We start from the raw sequence: 24780 nt of genomic DNA, 5'->3' as shown, positions 1-24780 counted from the left end.
TAATATATGAACGATGAACTATATTAATGAGGACATGTTCCCCCTGTCAGCCTAAGCCTACCAAGGGCCGCATGCGCATCCACTGCCTGGAGAACGTGGACAAGGCTCTGCAGTTCCTCAAGGAGCAGCGCGTCCACCTGGAGAACATGGGCTCCCACGACATCGTCGACGGCAACCACCGCCTCACGCTGGGCCTCATCTGGACCATCATCCTCCGCTTCCAGGTGAGCGACCCCATGGCCGCCTGACGCCACATGACCACGTGAGGCCAGGTCAGCATGGTCAGCAATATTAGCATTGTTCAGGGTCAGCGCTATTAGCAGTGATCAGGGATATTAGGGTTAGCAATATTAGCAGTGTTCAGGGATATTAGGGTTAGCAATATTAGCAGTGTTCAGGGATATTAGGGTTAGCAGTATTAGCAGTGTTCAGGGATATTAGGGTTAGCAGTATTAGCAGTGTTCAGGGATATTAGGGTTAGCAATATTAGCAGTGTTCAGGGATATTAGGGTTAGCAGTATTAGCAGTGTTCAGGGATATTAGGGTTAGCAATATTAGCAGTGTTCAGGGATATTAGGGTTAGCAATATTAGCAGTCTTCAGGGATATTAGGGTTAGCAATATTAGCAGTCTTCAGGGATATTAGGGTTAGCAATATTAGCAGTGTTCAGGGATATTAGGGTTAGCAATATTAGCAGTGTTCAGGGATATTAGGGTTAGCAATATTAGCAGTGATCAGGGATATTAGGGTTAGCAATATTAGCAGTCTTCAGGGATATTAGGGTTAGCAGTATTAGCAGTCTTCAGGGATATTAGGGTTAGCAATATTAGCAGTGATCAGGGATATTAGGGTTAGCAATATTAGCAGTGTTCAGGGATATTAGGGTTAGCAATATTAGCAGTCTTCAGGGATATTAGGGTTAGCAATATTAGCAGTGTTCAGGGATATTAGGGTTAGCAGTATTAGCAGTGTTCAGGGATATTAGGGTTAGCAATATTAGCAGTGTTCAGGGATATTAGGGTTAGCAATATTAGCAGTGTTCAGGGATATTAGGGTTAGCAATATTAGCAGTGTTCAGGGATATTAGGGTTAGCAATATTACCAGTGTTCAGGGATATTAGGGTTAGCAATATTACCAGTGTTCAGGGTTAGCAGAATTTGCAGTGTTCAGCTCTAGCATGGTAGGGTTGGCAACATGAAGATTTCTATAGAGACCAGGTGTGCGTACCAGGTGTGTGTGTACCAGGTGTGTACGTGTATGCACCAGGTGTGTACGTGTATGCACCAGGTGTGTGTACCAGGTCGTGTATGCACCAGGTGTGTGTACCAGGTGTGTGTACCAGGTATTTGATACTTTGTTGCTCTCTCAGATCCAGGACATCAGCGTGGAGACAGAAGACAACAAGGAGAAGAGATCTGCTAAAGACGCCCTGCTGCTCTGGTGCCAGATGAAGAGCGCTGGGTACTGATACTACAAATACTACTACAAATACTACTGCTAGAAGTACAAACTCTACATACTACACATACTACTGCTAGAATTACATATACTATATACTACAAATACTACTACGAATTATACTGCTAGAAGTACATATACTACATACTACAAATAGTAACATAGTATTTAAAGAAGTATTAATAGCAATATTAATCTTGGTATTAATAGGTTTTTTTCTCTCTGACTCCAGGTATCCCAACGTCAACATCCATAACTTTACCACCAGCTGGAGGGACGGCATGGCCTTCAACGCCCTCATCCACAAACACAGGTACCCTTACCCTGACCTCTAACTCTGACCACTCACCTCTAACCCTGACCTCTAACACTGACCTCTAACTCTGACCCCTCACCTCTAACCCTGACCTCAAACCCTAACCTATAACTCTGACCTCAAACCAAGACCCCTTACTCAGACCTTTAACCCTGACCTCAGAAACCTGACCTCCAACCCTGACGTCAAACCCTAAAGTCGGACCCTGACCTCTAACTCTGACCCTGACCTCTAACCTTGACCCTTAACCTCCAACCCCTAAACCTTATCCACAAATACAAGTACCCTAACCTCTAACCCTGTGTGTGTGCAGACCGGACCTGATAGACTTTGACAGACTGAAGAAGTCCAATGCTCACCACAACCTGCAGAACGCCTTCAACCTGGCGGAGCAACACCTGGGCATCACCAAGCTGCTGGACGCCGAAGGTGAGTGTGGAAACCTGGGTCACCTGGACTCTGATAGTCACCCCGACCCTTAACTTCTGCTTTGCTTATCAGTCACAAACATCTGTGTGTGTTTGTGCAGACATCAGCGTGGACCACCCGGATGAGAAGTCCATCATCACCTACGTGGTGACTTACTACCACTACTTCTCCAAGATGAAGGCCCTGAAGGTGGAGGGGAAACGCATCGGAAAGGTATGGACCTGGGTTAGATAAACCATGGGATTAGATGAACCATGGACCCAGGGTTAGATAAACCATGGGGTTAGATGAACCATGTAACTGGTTTGGGATAAACCCTGTATCTAGGGTTCGATAGTTGAACCATGTATCTAGTGGATAGATAATAAAACAGGCAGTTAGACGATGTGTGGACACATACAGTAAGGCCATGTTACGGATGTCTGGACAAAGTTTATATGAATATTCTATGTCCACACCATATATAATGAAGGCCCTCCCCCTGGGGGCCAGGTACTGGTCTACTCTACTATCTCTACTGTTAACTCTACTAACTATCTCTACTGCTAACTCTACTAACTATCTCTACTGCTAACTCTACTAACTCTATTTACTGCTAACTCTACTAACTCTATCTACTGCTAACTACTAACTCTATCTACTGCTAACTACTAACTCTATCTACTGCTAACTCTACTCACTATCTCTACTGCTAACTCTACTAACTCTACTGCTAACTCTACTAACTCTATTTACTGCTAACTCTACTAACTCTATCTACTGCTAACTCTACTAACTCTATTTACTGCTAACTCTACTAACTCTATCTACTGCTAACTCTACTAACTCTATTTACTGCTAACTCTACTAACTCTATCTACTGCTAACTCTACTCACTATCTCTACTGCTAACTCTACTAACTCTACTGCTAACTACTAACTCTATTTACTGCTAACTCTACTAACTTTATCTACTGCTAACTCTACTCACTATCTCTACTGCTAACTCTACTAACTCTACTGCTAACTCTACTAACTCTATCTACTGCTAACTCTACTAACTCTATCTACTGCTAACTACTAACTCTATCTACTGCTAACTCTACTCACTATCTCTACTGCTAACTCTACTAACTCTACTGCTAACTCTACTAACTCTATTTACTGCTAACTCTACTAACTCTATACTGCTAACTCTACTAACTCTATCTACTGCTAACTGTACTTTATCTACTGCTAACACTACTAATTATATCTCTACTGCTAACTCTACTAACTCTGTCTCTACTGCTAACTTTACTAACGATCTCTACTCTACTATCTCTAGTTCTCGGTAGATGACTGGGTTAACCTTTCAGGCACGGCTTGCTTTCCGCCAAGCAGACGTGGGGATGCTCACTGAGCGTCTTTCGCTCAGTGAGAATGTGTTCTGATTTGGTTATCATGTCTCCCTAAAGCGTTGGGTTGAAGACAATGGGGTTTCCCACATCGGAAGGACGTGATGGGCCTTAGTTCACAGACGCAGTGATCCAGATCTTTTTCTAGGTCTTGAACAGGCAAATTAGCCGGGGTTTTTTCCCGGGATATCCGCCCATATTCCCATCACACATGACCTCATGCAGAACATGGTCCAGAACATGTTCCAGAACATGTTCCAGAAGCTTCAGGGTAAGACTGGGGATTGACTGTACTCTGTCTCCCCCTGGTGGCCAGGTCCTGGACAACGCTCTGGAGTCCCAGAAAATGATCGATAAGTACGAGGGTCTCTCCTCCGACCTGCTGGAGTGGATTGAACAGACCATAATAATCCTCAACAACCGCAAGTTCGCCAACTCTCTGGTGGGCGTCCAGCAGCAACTACAGGCCTTCAACTCCTACCGCACAGTGGAGAAGCCCCCCAAGTTAGTCACACGCATACACACACACACACATGGTTATGACGATGTTGATGATGATGATGTTCACGGTGGTGGCGATAATGATGATGATGATGGTGATGATGAACACGATAATGATGATGATGATGATGGTGATGATGATCACGGCGGTGATGATGGTGATGAGGATGTGATGATGATGATGATTGTGGTGGCGGTGGTCTCAGGTTCACAGAGAAGGGGAACTTGGAGGTCCTTCTGTTCACCATCCAGAGCCGGATGAGGGCCAACAACCAGAAGGTGTACACCCCCCGCGAGGGCAAGCTCATCTCTGACATCAACAAGGTGAGCCCTGACCCCTGACCCTGACCTTTGACTCCTGACCTCTAAACCCTGAAGCTGACCCTGAACCTTGACCCCTGACCCTGACCCTGATCCTGATCCTGACCCTGACCCTGACCCCTGACCCTGACCTTTGACTTCTGACCTCTAAACCCTGAACCTGACCCTGAACCTTGACCCCTGACCCTGATCCTGACCCTGACCCTGATCCTGCCCCCTGAAGCGATGCCTCCCAGTGAACTGAACGCTGTGTTGTGATAGGCCTGGGAGCGGCTGGAGAAGGCGGAGCATGAGCGGGAGCTGGCCCTGAGGACGGAGCTGATTCGCCAGGAGAAACTGGAGCAGCTGGCGAGACGCTTCGACCGCAAGGCGGCCATGAGGGAGACCTGGTTGAGTGAGAACCAGAGACTGGTTTCTCAGGTAACACACACACACACACATGCTGACAGCTCCCCCTGCTGACCTCAACAGATCATCACACCCTGCCTTCTGTCAATTAGACTTTAAGTAACCTCTCCTTTCCCTCTCCTCCTCCTCCCCCTTCAGGATAACTTTGGCTTCGACCTCCAGGCGGTGGAGGCCGCTACTAAGAAGCACGAGGCCATAGAGACGGACATCGCTGCGTACGAGGAGCGAGTGAAGGTCAGAGGTCAAACTGCCTGTCATTTAAGATGGAGGCCTCATCGATTCCACTGTCTGGCTAAACACCTCCGTCTGCCCGTCTGTTTGTCTACCTGTGTGTCTGTCTGTCCACCTGTCTGTCTACCTGTGTGTCTGTCTACCTGTCTGTATACCTGTGTGTCTGTCTACCTACCTGTCTGTCTACCTGTCTGTCTGTGTGTCTGTCTGTCCGTGTGTCTGTCTACCTGTGTGTCTGTCTACCTACCTGTCTGTGTGTCTGTCTGTCTGTCTGTGTGTCTGTGTGTCTGTCTACCTGTGTGTCTGTCTACCTGCGTGTCTGTCCACCTGTCTGTGTGTCAGGCGGTTGTCTCCGTGGCGAGGGAGCTGGAGGCGGAGTCGTACCACGACCTGAAGCGCGTGTCGGCCAGGAAGGACAACGTGCTGCGGCTGTGGGAGTACCTCCTGGAGCTGCTGAAGGCGCGCCGGCAGCGGCTGGAGCTCACCCTGGGCCTGCAGCACGTCTTCCAGGAGATGCTGCACATCATGGACTGGATGGACGAGATGAAGGTAGGGAGGGGTTCCTCATGGTTAACATGTGGTCTCTGGGGTTAGATGATATATAGAGGGACATGTTCTTCATGGTTAACATGTGTTCTCTGCTGTTAGATGTTGTATACAGAGGGAGATGTGTGTTAACATGCGGTCTCTGGGGTTAGATGTTGTATATAGAGGGAGGTGTGTGTTAACATGTGGTCTCCTGTGTTCGATGTTATATGGAGGGAGGTGTGTGTTAACATGTGTTCTCCTGTGTTAGATGTTATATGGAGGGAGGTGTGTGTTAACATGTGGTCTCTGGGGTTAGATGATATATGGAGGGAGTTGTGTGTTAACATGTGTTCTCCTGTGTTAGATGCTGCTGCTGTCCCAGGACTATGGGAAACACCTCCTGGGGGTGGAGGACCTCCTCCAGAAGCACAGCCTGGTGGAGGCGGACATCTCCATCCAGGCCGACCGCGTCCGCTCCGTCAACAACAACGCCCAGAAGTTTGCCGAGGACTCGGAGGGTGAGGCCCAACCCCGACGGCCCCCCCGGTCTGACGGGCTGACCGGGTCACTAACCCCCCGCTCCCCCCCGCAGGCTACCAGCCCTGCGACCCCCAGGTGATCCGGGACCGCGTGGCCCACATGGAGTTCTGCTACCAGGAGCTGAGCCAGCTGGCAGCCGAGCGCCGCGCCCGGCTGGACGAGTCCCGGCGCCTCTGGAGCTTCTTCTGGGAGATGGCCGAGGAGGTCAGAGACCGCCGGGGGGGGGGGGGGGGGGGGGGGGCTGCATGAGTTGGTGAAGCCAGGGTGTGGGTGAATGGGTGAAGGCAGGGTGTGGGTGAGTGGGTGAATGCAGGGAGTGGGTGAGTGGGTGATGAAGGGTGTGGATGAAGGCCGGGTGTGGGTGAATGGGTGAAGGCAGGGTGTGGGTGAGTGGGTGAAGGCAGGGAGTGGGTGAGTGGGTGAAGGCAGGGTGTGGGTGAGTGGGTGAAGGCAGGGTGTGGGTGAGTGGGTGAAGGCAGGGTGTGGGTGAGTGGGTGAAGGCAGGGCGTGTGTGAGTGGGTGAGGTCAGGCTGTGTGAAGGGGTGAGTGTATCGCTGCAGTGAGTGAAGCGTGGAGCTGCTGTGCGCAGGAGGGCTGGATCCGGGAGAAGGAGCAGATCTTGTCGTCGGAGGACTGTGGGAAGGACCTGACGGGGGCGGTGCGGCTGCTCAGCGGCCACCGCGCCCTGGAGGACGAGACCGTGGGCCGGGCCGCCCACCTGGCCGCCACCGTCCGCCAGGGGGAGGCGCTGGTGGCCGACGGACACTTCGGAGCCGACAAGATCAAAGAACGCATCCAGGACATCCAGGTAGGAGAACGGGCCATCGCCAAACACCTGGACCGTCATTTAGCAAGCATTGTGCTAATAGCCTGGTGACCATGGTAACGCCCCCCCCCCCTGCAGGAGCAGTGGGCTGCTCTGGAGAATCTGTCTGCACTGCGGAAGAAGAGCCTGCAGGACGCATGCAACAAACACCAGTTCCAGGTACTGTAGCACACGCACTGCAACACAAGCGCTGTAACACACACACACACTGTAACACACATGCACTGTTACTCGCACTGTAACACACACACTGTAACACACACACTGTAACACACACACTGCAACATACGCACTGTTACACACACACAGTAGCACACGCACTATAACACACCCACTGTAACACACAATGTAAAAGGCGCACTGTAACACACACACCGTAACTCAAGCACTGTAGCACATACACCGTAACACACACCATAACACAAACACTGTAACACACACACACACACCGTAACACATACTTTAACACACACACACACACACACACACACTGTAACACACACCGTAACCCACACACCGTACCACACAAACAGCCCTGTAACACACAGCGTAGCAGCCAGTTTGACCTCCTCGCCCCCAGGCGGATGCGGACGACATGGACACCTGGATGCTGGACGTTCTGCGCATCGTGTCCAGCGTGGACGTGGGCCACGACGAGTTCTCCGCTCAGGCGCTGGTGAAGAAACACAAAGACGCCGCCGAGGAGATCGCCAGCTACCGGCCTGCCATCGCCTCTCTGCACGAGCAGGCCCGCACGCTGCCCGGCCCGCAGGCCGCCGCCCCCGAGGTAGGACCCCTCGACCACCACTGGAACCAGTAGAGCCACCACTCAAACCACCACCAGAACCACTAGAACCACCACTAGAACCAGTAGAGCCACCACTTGAACCACCACTAGAACCACCACTAGAACCACCAATAGAACCAGTAGAACCACCACTCAAACCAGTAGAACCACCGCTAGAACCACCACTAGAACCAGTAAAACCACCACTAGAACCAGTAGAACCACCACTAGAATCAGTAGAACTACCACTAGAACCAGTAGAACCACCACTAGAACCAGTAAAACCACCACTAGAACCACCACTAGAACCAATAAAACCACCACTAGAACAACCACTAGAACCAGTAGAACCACCACTAGACCCATTAGCCCTGGACCAGTAGACCCCCTAGGCCCGGACCAGTATGCCCAGGCTGTGTGTGTGTGCAGGTGGCGGGCCGGCTGGCGGGCATCGAGGAGCGGTACCAGGAGGTGGTGGAGCTGAGCCGGCTGCGGAGGCAGGCCCTGCAGGACGCGCTGGCCCTCTACCGCCTGCGCAGCGAGGCGGGCTCCTGCGAGGCCTGGATCGAGGAGAAGGAGCAGTGGCTGAGCAGCATGGAGATCCCCGAGCGGCTGGAGGACCTGGAGGTGGTCCAGCACAGGTCTGTCCCTGAGGAGAGAGCCCCGCGGGACCTAGGAGAGCATTAGAACATCCTCACAGTGAGGGGAACAAGGAATAAGGTTTAAGGTTGTGTTGTTACAACACATTATTATCACAGCCACTCGAACCAGAACTCGAACTCGACCACTGGAACCAGTAGAACCAGTAGAACCACCACTGGAACCAGTAGAACCACCACTAGAACCATCACTAGAACCAGTAGAACCATCACTAAAACCAGTAGAACCACCACTGGAACCAGTAGAACCACCACTAGAACCATCACTAGCCCGGCCACCCCGCCCCGGGGCCCAGGCTGGGCCAGAGAATCCCCCCTGTGGTCCTGTCTGGTCTGGTCCCCGCCCTAACTCACACCACCTCCCCCTCTAGGTTCGAGAGCTTGGAGCCGGAGATGAACAGCCATGCGTCTCGCGTTGCCGTGGTGAACCAGGTTGCTAGGCAACTGCTCCACAGCGGCCATCCCACTGAGACGGAGATCAAGGCCCAGCAGGACAAACTCAACACCAGGTAAGGTGTTCTCTCTCGGGTCCTCCGTCTGCCCCGCCGCTGGCTTCATTTAGGTCCTCGTCACTGATCGGATCCCGTGGTGAATGTGGGTGGCGATGGACCACTAAGAGTTCACCTCTGGTTAACATGATGTTCATCATCTCATGACACGCTCGTTAAGACACGCCCGTTAAGACACGCTCGTTAAGACACACTCGCTAAGAAATGCTCGTTAAGACACGCTCGTTAAGACACACTTGTTAAGACACACTTGTTAAGACACGCTTGTTAAGGCACACTCGTTAAGACATGCTCGTTAAGATACGCTCGTTAAGACACATTCGTTAAGACACACTCCTTGAGACCTGCTGACCACGCTGTCCCAGGTGGAGCTCCTTCAGAGACCTGGTAGACCAGAAGAAGGAGGCCCTCCAGTCAGCGCTGGGCATCCAGAACTACCACCTGGACTGTAACGAGACGAAGTCCTGGATCAGAGAGAAGACCAAGGTACCAAGACCACTGTGTATATACTACTACTATACTACTGCATCTTCTAGCACTACGGAGGAGTACAGTAGGACTCGGTAGTACCTCTAGGTCGGCAGTACTCAGTAGTACCTCTAGGTCGGCAGTACTCAGTAGTACCTCTAGGTCGGCAGTACTCAGTAGTACCTCTAGGTCGGCAGTACTCAGTAGTACCTTTAGGTCGGCAGTTCTCAGTAGTACCTCTAGGTCGGCAGTACTCAGTAGTACCTTTAGGTCGGCAGTACTCAGTAGTTCCTCTAGGTCGGCAGTACTCAGTAGTGCGTCCCCCCAGGTGATCGAGTCCACCCAGGAGCTGGGGAACGACCTGGCCGGGGTGATGGCTCTGCAGAGGAAGCTGACAGGGATGGAGCGAGACCTGGCTGCCATCGAGGACAAGCTGGGCGGCCTGGGCACGGAGGCGGAGCGGCTGGCCACCCAGCACCCGGAGCAGGCCCAGGGCATCCGGGCCCAGGTGGTGCAGCTCTCCTCCGTCTGGGACGAGATGAAGGTACGTCCTCCGGGCTGCACCCCTCCATACCGGGACCTGTCGTAAGGTGGGACCTGTCTCATCCTCTGTCTCCTCCCTGTGTCTCCTCCCTCCTCCCCTTGTCTCCTCCCCCTGTCTCCTCCTTCCTACCTGCCTCCCCCAGGACACTCTGAAGACCAGGGAGGAGTCTCTGGGCGAGTCCAGCAAGCTGCAGCAGTTCCTGCGGGAGCTGGACGACTTCCAGTCGTGGCTGTCCCGCACGCAGACGGCGGTGGCCTCGGAGGACATGCCCCACACGCTGGGTGAGGCCGAGAAGCTGCTGACGCAGCACGAGGGCATCCACAACGAGATCCGCAACTACGAGGAGGACTACCAGAAGATGAGGGACATGGGCGAGGCGGTGACGCAGGGACAGACGGACGCGCAGCACATGTTCCTCCGGCAGAGGCTGCAGGCGCTGGACACCGGCTGGAACGAGCTGAGCAAGATGTGGGAGAACCGGCAGAACCTGCTGGCCCAGTCGCACGCCTACCAGATGTTCCTCAGAGACACCAAGCAGGCCGAGGCCTTCCTCAACAACCAGGTACTACCATAGTACTACCATAGTACTACCAACATGGAGTAATACACCAAGCAGGCCGAGGCCTTCCTCAACAACCAGGTACTACCATAGTACTACTATAGTACTACCAACATAGAGTAAAACACCAAGCACGCCGAGGCCTTCCTCAACAACCAGGTACTACCATAGTACTACTATAGTACTACCAACATAGAGTAAAACACCAAGCACGCCGAGGCCTTCCTCAACAACCAGGTACTACCATAGTACTACTATAGTACTACCAACATAGAGTAAAACACCAAGCATGCCGAGGCCTTCCTCAACAACCAGGTACTACCATAGTACTACTATAGTACTACCAACATAGAGTAAAACACCAAGCACGCCGAGGCCTTCCTCAACAACCAGGTACTACCATAGTACTACTATAGTACTACTATAGTACTACCATAGTACTACCATAGTACTACTATAGTACTACTATAGTACTACCATAGTACTACTATAGTACTACTATAGTACTACCATAGTACTACTATAGTACTACCATAGTACTACCATAGTACTACCATAGTACTACTATAGTACTACCAACATAGAGTAAAACACAAAGCACGCCGAGGCCTTCCTCAACAACCAGGTACTACCATAGTACTACCATAGTACTACCATAGTACTACTATAGTACTACTATAGTACTACCATAGTACTACTATAGTACTACCAACATAGAGTAAAACACCAAGCACGCCGAGGCCTTCCTCAACAACCAGGTACTACCATACCACTATAGTAGTACTACTATAGTACTACTATAGTACTACCATAGTACTACTATAGTACTACTATAGTACTACCATAGTACTACTATAGTACTATCATAGTACTACTATAGTACTACCATGGTACTACTATAGTACTACCATGGTACTACTATAGTACTACTATAGTACTACTATAGTACTACCATAGTACTACTATAGTACTATCATAGTACTACTATAGTACTATCATAGTACTACTATAGTACTACCATAGTACTACTATAGTACTACTATAGTACTACCATAGTACTACCATGGTACTACTATAGTACTACTATAGTACTATCATAGTACTACCATACTACTACTATAGTACTACCAACATAGAGTAAAACACCAAGCACGCCGAGGCCTTCCTCAACAACCAGGTACTACCATAGTACTACTATAATACTACTATAGTACTACCATAGTACTACCATAGTACTACTATAGTACTACCAACATAGAGTAAAACACCAAGCACGCCGAGGCCTTCCTCAACAACCAGGTACTACCATAGTACTACTATAGTACTACCATAATACTACCATAATTCTACCATAGTACTACAAACACAGAGTAATCCACCAAGCAGGCAGAGGCCTTCCTCAACAACCAGGTACTACCATAGTACTACCATAGTGCTACCATAATGCTACCATAATACTACCATAGTACTACAAACATACAAATACTACAATAGAAGTACTAGTAATAGTACTAGGTTCTCCCTGCCCCCGGTCCACTCCTAGCACCCTGTACTACAGCCCCACAGGGCCCCATCCCATAATAGGGCTGATACTGGTTGTGCTGTGAGCAGGAGTACGCCCTGGCCCACACGGAGATGCCGGGCACGCTTCAGGGGGCGGAGGCCTCCATCAAGAAGCAGGAGGACTTCCGCACCACCATGGACGCCAACGAGGACAAGATAGTGGGCGTGGTGGAGGGGGGGCGCCGCCTGGTCGCCGACGGCAACGTCAACGGCGAGCGCATCCAGGAGAAGGTGGACTCCATCAACCAAAGGTGAGGGCTGAGACGGCCACTTTAGTTCAGTTCAGTTTTTATTTGTCATTGTTACAGAATAACAACAAAATGTTGGAGCAAAACACAGACAGGCATGTAGTTTTAGTTGCCCACCAATTCATACATTTATACATAATTTAATCTCGATGAATCAATGAATCAATCACCCAGTACTTTACACATAATAACTACTCATAAATACCCCATAGTCTCCCCATAACCAGTAAAGTGCTTAGTGCAATAAATAAATAGATAGATACATCTGCTGGGGGTGGGGTTGTTGAGTGTTTTCCAGCAACGCATTTGCAGCAATTGTAAATTGAATATATGTGTATTTCATGTGTATTGTGCACTGTGTATTCCTGTGTTTTGTGTACTGTGTACTGAGTGTGCGCTGTGGGTTCCAGGCACCAGAAGAACAAGGGTTCTGCTACTGACCTTCTGATCAAGCTGAAGGACAACCGAGATCTCCAGAGGTTCCTCCAGGACAGTCAGGAGGTACATGTGATTGTGTTTGTATATAACATGTGTATAACATGCGTATGTTTATTTAACATGTGTACACAACATGTGTTTGTGTATATAACATGTATATAACATGTGTGTTTGTGTATATAACATATAACATGTACAAAAAACATGTGTGTATATAACATGTATATTACTTGTGTGTGTGTGTATATAACATGTGTATAACGTGTGTGTAACCTGTATATAACGCATATATATAACATTTGTATAACCTGAATATAACATGTGTATAACGTGTGTGTGTGTGCAGCTGGCTCTGTGGGTGAATGAGAAGATGCTGACGGCCCAGGACATGACCTACGACGAGGCCAGGAACCTGCACAGCAAGTGGCTCAAACACCAGGCCTTCATGGCTGAGCTGCAGGCCAACAAGGAGTGGCTGGAGAAGATAGAGAAGGTAGGACCAGTGGGACCAGTACCAGACGAGGGGGCATACCAGTAACAGACCAGTGGGCAGACCAGTAACAGACCAGTAACAGACCAGTGGGCAGTCCAGTAACAGACCAGTGGGTAGACCAGTAACAGACCAGTAACAGACCAGTGAGCAGACCAGGGGACAGACCAGTAACAGACCAGTGGGCAGACCAGTAACAGACCAGTAACAGACCAGTGGGCTTGTCCAGTAACAGACCAGTAACAGACCAGGGGGCAGACCAGTGAGCAGACCAGGGGGCAGACCAGTAACAGACCAGTGGGCAGACCAGTAACAGACCAGTGGGCAGACCAGTAACAGACCAGTGGGCAGACCAGTAACAGACCAGACCAGGGCTGCCAGTGGAGACTCAGGCTGGTTGTATGGAGGCTCACTGGACCAGGGGGAGAGGATGTAGGAGGGGAGGACTGGTAAATGACTCAGAGGAACTTTAGAAACCAAACTGGGGCCATGAAGAGAAGAAGGTTTGGGCTTGAAAGACTGGTTGATCTTCTGGCCCAGAAGAAATCCTTCCCGGACTGTTTGGTTCCTAGTGAATCTTTGGTGTTTGGTTGAATACGCTTGAACACAAATAACATAACGTAACGTACCTCCCTCGTCCCAGGACGGACTGGTCCTGATTGCTGAGAAGCCGGAGACGGAGACCATGGTGCACGAGCAGCTGGGGACCCTGCAGACCATGTGGGCGGGGCTGGAGTCCACCACCCAGACCAAGGCCCAGTGCCTGTTCGACGCCAACAAGGCGGAGCTCTTCACCCAGAGCTGTGCGGACCTGGACAAGTGGCTGGGCGGCCTGGAGGGCCAGATCCAGTCCGACGACTACGGCAAAGACCTCACCTCCGTCAACATCCTGCTCAAGAAGCAGCAGGTCAGCTCCCTTTGATTGGCTAAGGGTTCTCAGGGCCCCGCCCCCTGCTGGCCTGGACCTGTAGTAGTACCTGCACTAGGTTGTGGATCCACCTGATTAGTACTTTAATTAATTAGTACTGATTAATTAAATATATATATTGGTGTAATATATCCTGGTAGATGCTTGCAGCTATAACATTTTGTGTGTATATTTATGATATATTTGGTGAACGTTTTTCTTGTATAAGTTTCTAGATAAGGAATATTATTAAAAAAAGATTAAGATATAAACAGAAGATACGTTTTCTAGTTTCAAGCCAAACATCTGAAAGATAAACAGCCTGTCTGAGAGGGTGGTGTTCAGCCTGTCTGACAGAGGGTGGTGTTCATCCTGTCTGAGAGGGTGGTGTTCATCCTGTCTGAGAGGGTGGTCTTCAGCCTGTCTGAGAGGGTGGTGTTCAGCCTGTCTGACAGAGGGTGGTGTTCAGCCTGTCTGACAGAGGGTGGTCTTCAGCCTGTCTGAGAGGGTGGTGTTCATCCTGTCTGAGAGGGTGGTTTTCAGCCTATCTGAGAGGGTGGTGTTCAGCCTGTCTGACAGAGGGTGGTGTTCAGCCTGTCTGAGAGGGTGGTGTTCATCCTGTCTGAGAGGGTGGTTTTCAGCCTATCTGAGAGGGTGGTGTTCAGCCTGTCTGACAGAGGGTGGTGTTCAGCCTGTCTGACAGAGGGTGGTGCTCTGCCCTCCAGATGCTGGAGTCCCAGGTGGAGGTGCGTGAGCGGGAGGTGGGGGAGCTGCAGGGGCAGGCCCAGGCGCTCCGTCAGGAGGGGAAGGACGGCGAGGAGGTGGACGGCCAGCGCGACGGCGTGGAGAAGAAGTTCATGGCTCTGCAGGCGCCGCTGAAGAAGAGGAGGGAGAACCTGATGGCCTCAAGGGAGATCCACCAGTTCAACAGAGACGTGGAGGACGAGATCGTAAGGCCCGCTGGACGCCTCACATCTGTCCTCTGAAGGACACCGTCTGTCCTCTGCAGACGTCCTACATAGGACAGAAGGTTTCCTCAGAGGACAGAAGGTCTTCTCAGAGGACAGAAGTTGTCCTCTGGAGATGTCTTCAGAGGACTCCTTCTGCCCTCTGGATCAACTATTGTAGTCCCTTATCATAACAGTTCCCCCATTCTTTTGGAATCTAATGGTACATTTAAGTGCTGAGGCAATCCCCTCAGGGCTCTATGTGACATAGCACCCTGACCTCAGCTCTGTCCTCCCTGTGCAGCTGTGGGTGGAGGAGAGGATGGCCCTCGCTACGTCCACCGACCACGGGAACAACCTGCAGACCGTCCAGATGCTCATCAAGAAGAACCAGGTACAGCACCGACGCACAGGCCGCTGCTCAGCCAGCCGGCCCCTCTGTGTGTCCTCTGTGACCTCTGGGTGACCTCTGTGACCTCTGGGTGACCCCTGACCTCCAGACCCTGCAGAAGGAGATCGCAGGCCACCAGCCGCGCTACGACGACATCTTCCAGCGGAGCCAACAGGTGGTCCGGGGCGACGGCCCCTCCGCCCAGCTCACGCGGCAGCGCTTGGACCAGCTGAAGTCGCTATGGCAACAGATGCGGGAGGAGACGGAGCGGAGGCACGGCCGGTTGGAGGAGGCGCGCCACGCCCAGCAGTACTTCTTCGACGCGGCGGAGGCTGAGGCCTGGATGAGCGAGCAGGAGCTGTACATGATGTCAGAGGAGAGGGCCAAGGTGGGCGTGGCAGGAAGTGGTTTATACTAATGGGCCACCTAACATGAAGTGGTTTAAACTGTTAGCATATCATGTCACCGCTCACCGTCAAGTATTGTGAAGTCTTGATTGAGTGTATTTTGATTGAGTTGACTCCTCCCCCAGGACGAGCAGAGCTCGGTTGCCATGGTGAAGAAGCACCAGATCGTGGAGCAGGCGGTGGAGGACTACGCCGACACAGTTCACCTGCTGTCCCAGACCAGCCGGGGGCTGGTGGCCCAGGGCCACCCCGAGAGGTACCGCCTGACGGGCAGGCTGCCGCCTTGCATGGCTGACTCCACCGTCATGTGAATGTGTTTATGAACGGTTGTGAGCTGAATTCCCTGAATAAGAATGTGTGTGTGTAAAAGTGTGTGTGTGTGTGTGAGTAAAAATGTGTATGTGTGTGTGTGTGTGTGTGTGTTCCTGTCGTGCTGCCACAGGAGGCTGTGGTTTCAGACAGAGGAACCCATTAGACCCGGTGTCCTGGATGTCCTGTATATGGTACATAAAGACTGTCCTCCCCTCCCCTGTGCAGCGAGCGCATGGGCATGCGGCAGGCCCAGGTGGACAAGCTGTACGCCGGCCTGAAGGACCTGTCTGAGGAGCGCCGCGGGAAGCTGGACGAGCGCTTCCGCCTCTTCCAGCTGAACCGCGAGGTGGACGACCTGGAGCAGTGGGTGGCCGAGAGGGAGGTGGTTGCCGGCTCCCACGAGCTGGGCCAGGACTACGAGCACGTCACCGTACGTCCAGCTAGCCTAGCCTGTAGCCTAGCATGTAGCCTAGCACGTAGCCAAGCACGTCACCTTAGGTCCAGCTAGCCTAGCCCATTGCCTACCACGTCACCGTACGAACAGCTAGCCTAGCCTGTAGCCTAGCATGAAGCCAAGCACGTCACCTTAGGTCCAGCTAGCCTAGCCCGTAGCCTAGCACGTCACCGGAGGTCCAGCTAGCCTAGCCCGTAGCCTAGCACGTCACTGTATGCACCCTATAATAGCATGTAGCCTCTCATGCAGCCTATAGGTCATGTAGGTCCACCTAGCACTAGTATGTAGCCTAGAATGTAGCATAGCAGGTCACTGTAGGCGCACCTCATCTTGCTACTGATGCTAGCACTAGTAAGTAGCATAGCGGGATGACTCCAGCCTGACCTCTGGCCTCTGAACTCTGACCTCCAGATGCTACAGGAGCGTTTCCGGGAGTTTGCTCGCGACACGGGGACGATCGGCCAGGAGCGCGTTGACGCGGTGAACCGGCAGGCGGACCAGCTGATCAACGGCGGGCACGGCGACGCGGCCACGGTGGCGGAGTGGAAGGACGGGCTGAATGAGGCCTGGGCCGACCTACTGGAGCTCATCGACACGCGGACGCAGATCCTCGCCGCCTCCTTCGAGCTGCACAAGTTCTACCACGACGCCAAGGAGATCCTGGGCCGCATCCTGGACAAGCACAAGAAGCTCCCCGAGGAGCTGGGCCGCGACCAGAACACCGTGGAGACCCTGCAGAGGAAGCACTGCACCTTCCAGCACGACATCCAGGCCCTGGGAACCCAGGTACATACACACTGTATACACTATATACATTAAATATACACTTTATACATTATATATGAGCTGCACCTTCCAGCACCACATCCAGGCCCTGGGAACCCAGGTACACATCAGATATACACTATATACATTAAATATACGCTTTATACATTATATATGAGCTGCACCTTCCAGCACCACATCCAGGCCCTGGGAACCCAGGTTATATATAAACTGTATACTATATGTATTATAAATATACATTATATACACACTATATACATTATTCATTATATATACATTATATACACTATATATACATTATATATACAATATATACATTATATATATTGCAGTACCTTCCTCAAGGAAGAGTGAACTCTTTATCTGCACCGGTTGTTTCCCCGGGGCAGAGTATAACTTTTACTTTGAAGAATCCTGGATTGAAGAGTGGTGCTTTTAATGAGGCTTTTACTTTGACACTGCTTCCAGGTGAGGCTGCTGCAGGAAGACGCCGTGAGGCTGCAGTCGGCCTACGCTGGAGACAAGGCCGACGACATCCAGAAGAGAGAAGGAGAGGTCAGTCTTCCTCTTAGCTAACCACCTCCACCAACTAACTCCAACAACCTCCACCAACTACCTCCCCCAACTACCTCATTGAACTACATCCAACTACCTCCACTAACTACCTCTAACTACCTCATTCAACTCCCTATAACCATCTCCACCAACTACCTCATTCAACTACCTCTAACCACCTCCACCAACTACCTCTAACCAACTCCACCAACTACCTCCAACTACCTCATTCAACTACCTCCAACTACCTCTACCAACTACCTATTAAAATAACTACTCCTCACATACTAAAATAACCACCTCATTAAACTAATCACTTAAACCTTATTGAACTAACTCCCCCCCACTTACTAAACTTACTACCTCATTAAACTCACAACCCCTCACTTAATAAACTTACTACCTCATTAAACTCACAACCCCTCACTTAATAAACTAACTACCTCATTAAACTCACAACCCCTCACTTAATAAACTAACTACCTCCCTAAACTAACCACTCCAGCGTGTTGAGTGGATGGACCTGAAGACACTCTGATGACATCACACAGGTGACATCATACATGCTGTCCCAGGGGTCATGAGATCAAGACCTCAGAGGTGGGACACTGATACGATAACCCACTTCTCTCCAACCAATCCTAGTGTCCTTCTGACCCCCCCCCCCCCGCACTGGTCATTCTGTGCTGTTGATTGGAAGCTGATGGATGGAACCTGAGAACCAATCAAAATGAGGTCTGACACCAGTGGGGTCGGAGCAAACCATCATCTCCCGAAATCCAAACCATGAGAGCTTTTAGTTGAGGTGTTATCTCTAAAGTAGGCGTTTCGGTGAGCGTGTCCAGCAGAACTTTTAGTGGACGACTGCTGTCCTGTTCCCCATCACAAGATCAGTCCCCAGGTTCTGAGTATAAACAGAGCCCTGGTCTGTTAAAACCAATGGATGGCTAAAGCTGAAGGTGCTATTAGAAGAGGCTCCCTGATGATGTGTTAAAGTGCTGTCGTTGTGTTTTGACCACCACGCCCCCCAGAGGCGAGAGCGAGAGGTGAGACCTTATCTCTCATGTATCCCAAACCCATTGGCTTTGCAATCATTTTAATTTGGAGGACTTAATATTATATATTTTATTATATCTTTACGGTCTATATCTTATTTTGTGATTTTCAGTATTATGACTAAAATGTTGCGAATAGCATTTTAGTATTATGTTTGTGTAGTTTCTACCTTTCAGTATTGCAGTAGCAATTTGTTACTGAAATACAGAAAAATTCCAAACACACACAACTCATTTCCCCAATGAATCTTCAAAGTCCCTTGAAATCAGCAAACAGATGTGTTTAGTGTCCCAGGTCAGCGCCGGTCCACTAAAACGGCTGGTAGTTAAGATCCCTCTTTCATTTCTTTGCTGGGCTGCTCGAATCGTTCCAAATCTCCCACATTGTTTTTGCTGCTAGCCAGATGCTCGCGAGCTGGCTAACTGGGTGCTAGTAAACACCTCCGCAAAAACTACTCCTCCCGCTCCTATGGTTCTGTTACTATCAAGGACACCTCTGCTGCAGAGGTTCCCTTGAGAAAGTTGCCTTGAATGTTGCATGGTTGACGCCGCCGTCTGACTTGGTGTAAAAGCAGTCGGTAAAGAAGGAAACATGACTATAGCAGGAAGGGGAGGGTTTACTGTCTGGACAGCTATACCATGGTCAGCTAATGTTTGGCTATTGTCTAGCTAATGTTTTGCTAGTGACAGGCTCATGGTCAGCTTATGTTTGGCTAGAGGCTAGAGTGGCTAGCTAATGTTTTGCTACTGGCTAGCTCATGGCTAGCTTATGGTTTGCTATTGACTAGCTAATGTTTTGTTACTGACAGGCTCATGGCTAGCTAATGTTTTGTTAGAGGCTAGCTCATGGCTAGCTACTTTTTTTCAAATGGCTAGCTCATGGCTAACTGATGGCAGCAACCCTGGTTTCCAGAAGGTTCTAGAGGGTCATGTTCTTGTGTTTTCCGGTTCTAGAGGAGCTCAAAGAGTTCTGTTTAGCTTTTAGAGGGTTCTGAAGGGCCCTGGTTTGTTGCGGTTCTAGAGGGTTCTGAAGGGCTCTGGTATGTTGTTGTTCTAGAGGGTTCTGAATGCCTCTGGTATGCTGTGGTTCTAGAGGGTTCTGAATGGCTCTGGTATGTTGTGGTTCTAGAGGGTTCTGAATGACCCTGGTATGCTGTGGTTCTAGAGGATTCTGAATGGCCCTGGTATGCTGTGGTTCTAGAGGGTTCTGAATGGCTCTGGTATGTTGTGGTTCTAGAGGGTTCTGAATGGCCCTGTTATGTTGTGGTTCTAGAGGGTTCTGAGGGTTGCCGTCTGGTGTGTTCAGGTTCTGGAAGCGTGGCAGAACCTGCTGGAGGCGGCTGAGGGCCGCAGGGTGCGGCTGGCGGACACCGGGGACAAGTTCCGCTTCTTCAGCCTGGTGAGAGACCTGCTGCTGTGGATGGAGGACGTCATCCGACTGATCCAGAACCAGGAGAACCCCAGGTACACACTCACTCACACACACACTCACTCACTCACTCATTCACTCACTCACTCACTCACTCACTCACTCACTCACTCACTCACTCACTCACTCACTCACACATATACAAAGAAACACACATTTAGAGATTGGATTATAACGTTAGTGTCTCTGATTGTGTGTGTGTGTGTGCGTGTGTGCGCGTGTGTGCGTGTGTGTGCGTGCGTGTGTGTGCTTGCAGGGATGTCTCCTCGGTGGAGCTGCTGATGAACAACCACCAGGGCATCAAGGCAGAGATTGACGCGCGTAATGACAGCTTCACCTCCTGCATCGAGCTGGGAAAGACCCTGCTGGCCCGCAAGCATTACGCCTCCGAGGAGGTAGGGGGGGCCACCCCACACCGGAACACCTCCTCAGACCTCCTCTAGAGGACACTAGGGCCACCTCACCCTAGAGCTCCTCTAGAGTACAATAGGGCCTCCTCACCCTAGAGCTCCTCTAGAGGACACTAGGGCCACCTCACCCTAGAGCTCCTCTAGAGGACACTAGGGCCTCCTCACCTAGAGCTCCTCTAGAGGACACTAGGGCCTCCTCACCTAAAGCTCCTCTAGAGGACACTAGGGCCACCTCACCCTAGAGCTCCTCTAGAGGACACTTGGGCCTCCTCACTCTAGAGCTCCTCTAGAGCAGTGGTTCTCAACTGGTGGGTCGTGACCCAAATGTGGGTCGCAGACCCGTTCTGGATGGGTCGCGGACAGCTGGTCAAAAAAAGTAAATAATATTTAATGCGCATCTGATGTGACATGTCTTTTATTTTGGAAAATTATTTATTTTGAAAGGCACGCGTCAGACACGTGCAGCCGCTTAGGCGCGGTAGCCATGGTAACTGCCATTTGATTGACGCTCACTTTAAATTTGTGTTGCGATGGCGAAGCGTAAATATGACCCGGCGTATTTAAAATGCGGATTTTCGTTCATTGAGGATAATAAGGGACAGAAACCCCAGTGTGTTATATGTAATGAAGTGCTTGCAAATGAGAGCATGAAACCATCAAAACTGAAGCGCCATTTGGATACTAAACATCCTGCATGTAAAGACAAGCCGGTGGAGTTTTTTCAAAGACACCTCCAGAAGCTGAAGAGTTCACAGAAGTGTCTGACAGCGTCTTGCTCCAAACAAGAGGAAGCTCTCCGTGCCTCTTACCACGTAGCTCACCGTATTGCGAAGGCGAAGAAACCCCACACAATAGCCGAAGAGCTTATTTTACCTGCAGCCATGGATATGGTGAGAGAGGTGCTGGGTCAATCAGCGGCAGACAGGTTGAAAACCATACCGCTGTCCAATGATACTGTAGCTCGACGTATTCAGGACATGTCTTGTAATATTAAAGAACAGACCCACAGCCCGCGTCCAAGCAAGCCCCTACTATGCCCTGCAGATGGACGAATCCACCGATATAGCTAGCCATGCTATTTTGTTGGTTTATGTGAGACACGTATGGGATGGTGATGTGCAGGAACAGTTTCTCTGCAGCAGAGGTCTCCCTACCACTACAAAGGCAGAGGACATTTTCAACACTGTGGATTTGTATTTGAGCTCAGTGGGCCTGAGCTGGGAATACTGCGTGGGAATCACAACTGATGGCGCTGCTGCCATGACCGGGAAACATTCCGGTGTGGTGAAGCAAATTCTGGAGAGAGCACCTGATGCGACGTGGAACCACTGTTTTTTGCACCGTGAAGCGCTGGCGGCCAAGGATATGGTGCCGGTGCTCGACGAGGCCATGAAAGATGTAATCAAAGTGGTGAACCACATAAAACGTAGTGCAAAAAACAGCCGCTGCTTCTCAAAGCTGTGTAAAGATTTGGGCTCCGAGCACATGCAAGTGTTGTATCACTCAGAAGTCCGCTGGCTATCGCGGGGTAAGGTGTTGTCACGTTTTTATGAACTTAAAACAGAAATCGCCACCTTCCTCTCAGAGAATAACTCCCCATATGCTGAACTGTTTGACAACGAAATCTGGCTGGCACGAGTTGCATATCTTGCTGATGTGTTTGAGCACCTCAACGCATTAAACGTCTCTATGCAAGGAAGAAGACACAATATTTTTGAACAGTCCGACAAAATCGCTGTGTTCAAGAAAAAAATCACACTGTGGGTAAATCATTTATCCAAAGACAGACTGGACATGTTTCCCAATGCTTGCCATGAAGTACAGCAGCTGGAAACCGCGGCCACAAGTGATTTAAAAAAAACCCTCAGTGCGCATCTTACTAAACTTCAAGCTCGGTTTGACCACTACTTCCCTGAGAAATACAGAGATAATGATGCTTGGATACGCGACCCCTTCCGCATTGACATGGAAAGCATCACGTTGCCGAGCAACGAAGAGCATCAGCTGGTGGAGCTGTCATGTGACCAGACGATGAAAAAGAGATTTGGCGAGGTAGCCCTTTCCCACTTCTGGTGCAGCGATGTGATGAGTGAGTATCCATCCCTCGCGACTCTTGCAGTCAAAACGCTCCTACCATTCAGCACAACCTATCTGTGTGAAAGTGGCTTTTCCACCTTGTTGCAGCTCAAGTCAAAGCAGAGAAACAGACTGGACACTGAGCATGATCTGAGGGTAACTCTGTCTACTGTCCTCCCAGACTTTGAAACTCTCATTAAGAACAAACCACATGCCCAGCTGTCTCACTGACTTCCCCAAATGACAGGTTAGGTGAACATATCTGTTTTGTAGATCTTTAATTGTTTTTGTTATTTATTTTATTATACTTTTTGTCCATGCAGTGGTAATGGTCCTCCTAAGTTCCTTATTATTTCTGAATAGGCCTACATAGAAGTGAAATATATAATTCTGTGACCATAATTACTTTGTACACTTTTGATTATTTCATTCACTTGTCATGGTACTCCTCAGTTTCTTATTAATGTGGCCTGGATGCAGTCAAATGACCTTGTTTTATTTTGTGGGTCTTTATTTTGTGCAATTTGATATTCACTTTTGTCTGCATGCTGTTGCATGGTCCTCCTCAGGTTCTTCTGAATGTTCTTTGAATGCAGAGATAGAAGTCAAATATCTCATTTTGTTGGTCTCCATTTTGTTACTTCATGTTTGATACTTATTTCATTCACTTCTGTACGCAGTTGTCATGGTTCTCTGGTGCTCTGAAATAGACTTTGCTCAATAAAAAAAGAGTATACATGTTAAAGACTTGAGTTTTCAAAGCCTTTAAAAAAATACATTTGCTTGGTTTGAAGGACTATAAAAGTGGGTCGCGACTTAATGACCATGGGAAAATTTGGGTCCCAGAGTGAGACCAGTTGAGAACCCGTGCTCTAGAGGACACTAGGGCCAACTCAACCTAGAGCTCCTCTTACTCTGCTCTCTGTTTTCCTCCTCAGATCAAAGAGAAGCTGTTACAGTTGACGGACAAGAGAAAGGACATGATTGACAAGTGGGAGGACCGGTGGGAGTGGCTAAGATTGGGTAAGAGGCTCTTGGGTTGGAGAGTGATCTGCAGTTGGAGAGTGACCTGGTGTTGGAGAGTGACCAGGGGTTAGAGAGTGACCAGGGGTTAGAGAGTGACCAGGGGTTGGAGAGTGACCAGGAGTTAGAGAGTGACCAGGGGTTAAGAGAGTGACCAGGGATGAGAGAGTGTGCAGGGGTTAGAGAGTGAAAAGGGTTAGAGAGTGACCGAGGGTTAGAGAGTGACCAGGGGTTAGAGAGTGACCAGGGGTTAGAGAGTGAAAAGGGTTAGAGAGTGACCGAGGGTTAGAGAGTGACCAGCTGGTTCCTGTGCTCAGTTCTGGAGGTGCACCAGTTCTCGCGGGACGCGGGCGTGGCGGAGGCCTGGCTGCTGGGCCAGGAGCCCTACCTGTCGGGCCGCGAGGTGGGCCAGAGCGTGGACGAGGTGGAGAAGCTCATCAAGAGGCACGAGGCCTTCGAGAAGTCCGCCGCCACCTGGGAGGAGCGCTTCTGCGCCCTGGAGAGGCTGACCACGGTAGGAGGAGCAGGAGGAGCAGGAGGAGGAGCACCTGATAGAGGGGGAGGGGGGAGGAGGAAGAGGAGGAACACCTGATAGAGGGGGAGGGGGGGAGGAACACCTGATGGAGAGGGGGGGGAGCAGGAGGAGAAATACCTGATAGAGGGGGAGGAGGAGCAGGGGGATGGGGGGAGGAGCAGGAGGAGGAACACCTGATAGAGGGGGAGGGGGGAGGAGGAAGAGGAGGAACACCTGATAGAGGGGGAGGGGGGGAGGAACACCTGATAGAGGGGGAGGGGGGAGGAGGAAGAGGAGGAACACCTGATAGAGGG

At 50.5% G+C, this 24780-nt stretch overlaps 1 protein-coding gene across 1 annotated transcript in view; it reads left to right on the top strand.

The window, feature by feature from the left end:
• LOC307091753 (spectrin beta chain, non-erythrocytic 1-like) overlaps positions 1-24780 on the top strand; it is a 54095-nt gene that overhangs the window by 23889 nt on the left and 5426 nt on the right. The window contains exons 4-38 of the mRNA XM_079758537.1: positions 51-224; positions 1371-1462; positions 1692-1772; positions 2089-2204; positions 2305-2417; positions 3897-4084; positions 4288-4405; positions 4664-4822; positions 4949-5044; positions 5384-5590; positions 5934-6087; positions 6162-6313; positions 6699-6917; positions 7014-7094; positions 7516-7722; positions 8152-8363; positions 8753-8890; positions 9256-9376; positions 9687-9902; positions 10045-10464; positions 12073-12275; positions 12683-12773; positions 13057-13203; positions 13844-14107; positions 14833-15057; positions 15359-15448; positions 15555-15833; positions 15978-16108; positions 16390-16594; positions 17030-17404; positions 17873-17959; positions 20321-20478; positions 20700-20838; positions 23868-23952; positions 24270-24466. Coding sequence (XP_079614663.1) covers positions 51-224; positions 1371-1462; positions 1692-1772; positions 2089-2204; positions 2305-2417; positions 3897-4084; positions 4288-4405; positions 4664-4822; positions 4949-5044; positions 5384-5590; positions 5934-6087; positions 6162-6313; positions 6699-6917; positions 7014-7094; positions 7516-7722; positions 8152-8363; positions 8753-8890; positions 9256-9376; positions 9687-9902; positions 10045-10464; positions 12073-12275; positions 12683-12773; positions 13057-13203; positions 13844-14107; positions 14833-15057; positions 15359-15448; positions 15555-15833; positions 15978-16108; positions 16390-16594; positions 17030-17404; positions 17873-17959; positions 20321-20478; positions 20700-20838; positions 23868-23952; positions 24270-24466 — 5940 coding nt within the window. The remainder of the gene's footprint in view (positions 1-50; positions 225-1370; positions 1463-1691; positions 1773-2088; positions 2205-2304; positions 2418-3896; positions 4085-4287; positions 4406-4663; positions 4823-4948; positions 5045-5383; positions 5591-5933; positions 6088-6161; positions 6314-6698; positions 6918-7013; positions 7095-7515; positions 7723-8151; positions 8364-8752; positions 8891-9255; positions 9377-9686; positions 9903-10044; positions 10465-12072; positions 12276-12682; positions 12774-13056; positions 13204-13843; positions 14108-14832; positions 15058-15358; positions 15449-15554; positions 15834-15977; positions 16109-16389; positions 16595-17029; positions 17405-17872; positions 17960-20320; positions 20479-20699; positions 20839-23867; positions 23953-24269; positions 24467-24780) is intronic.

This window comes from Pollachius pollachius (genome assembly GCF_949987615.1).
Source record: "Pollachius pollachius genome assembly, chromosome: 2".
Taxonomy (NCBI): Eukaryota; Metazoa; Chordata; class Actinopteri; order Gadiformes; family Gadidae; genus Pollachius; species Pollachius pollachius.
This window is presented reverse-complemented; position numbering and strand designations above follow the sequence as displayed.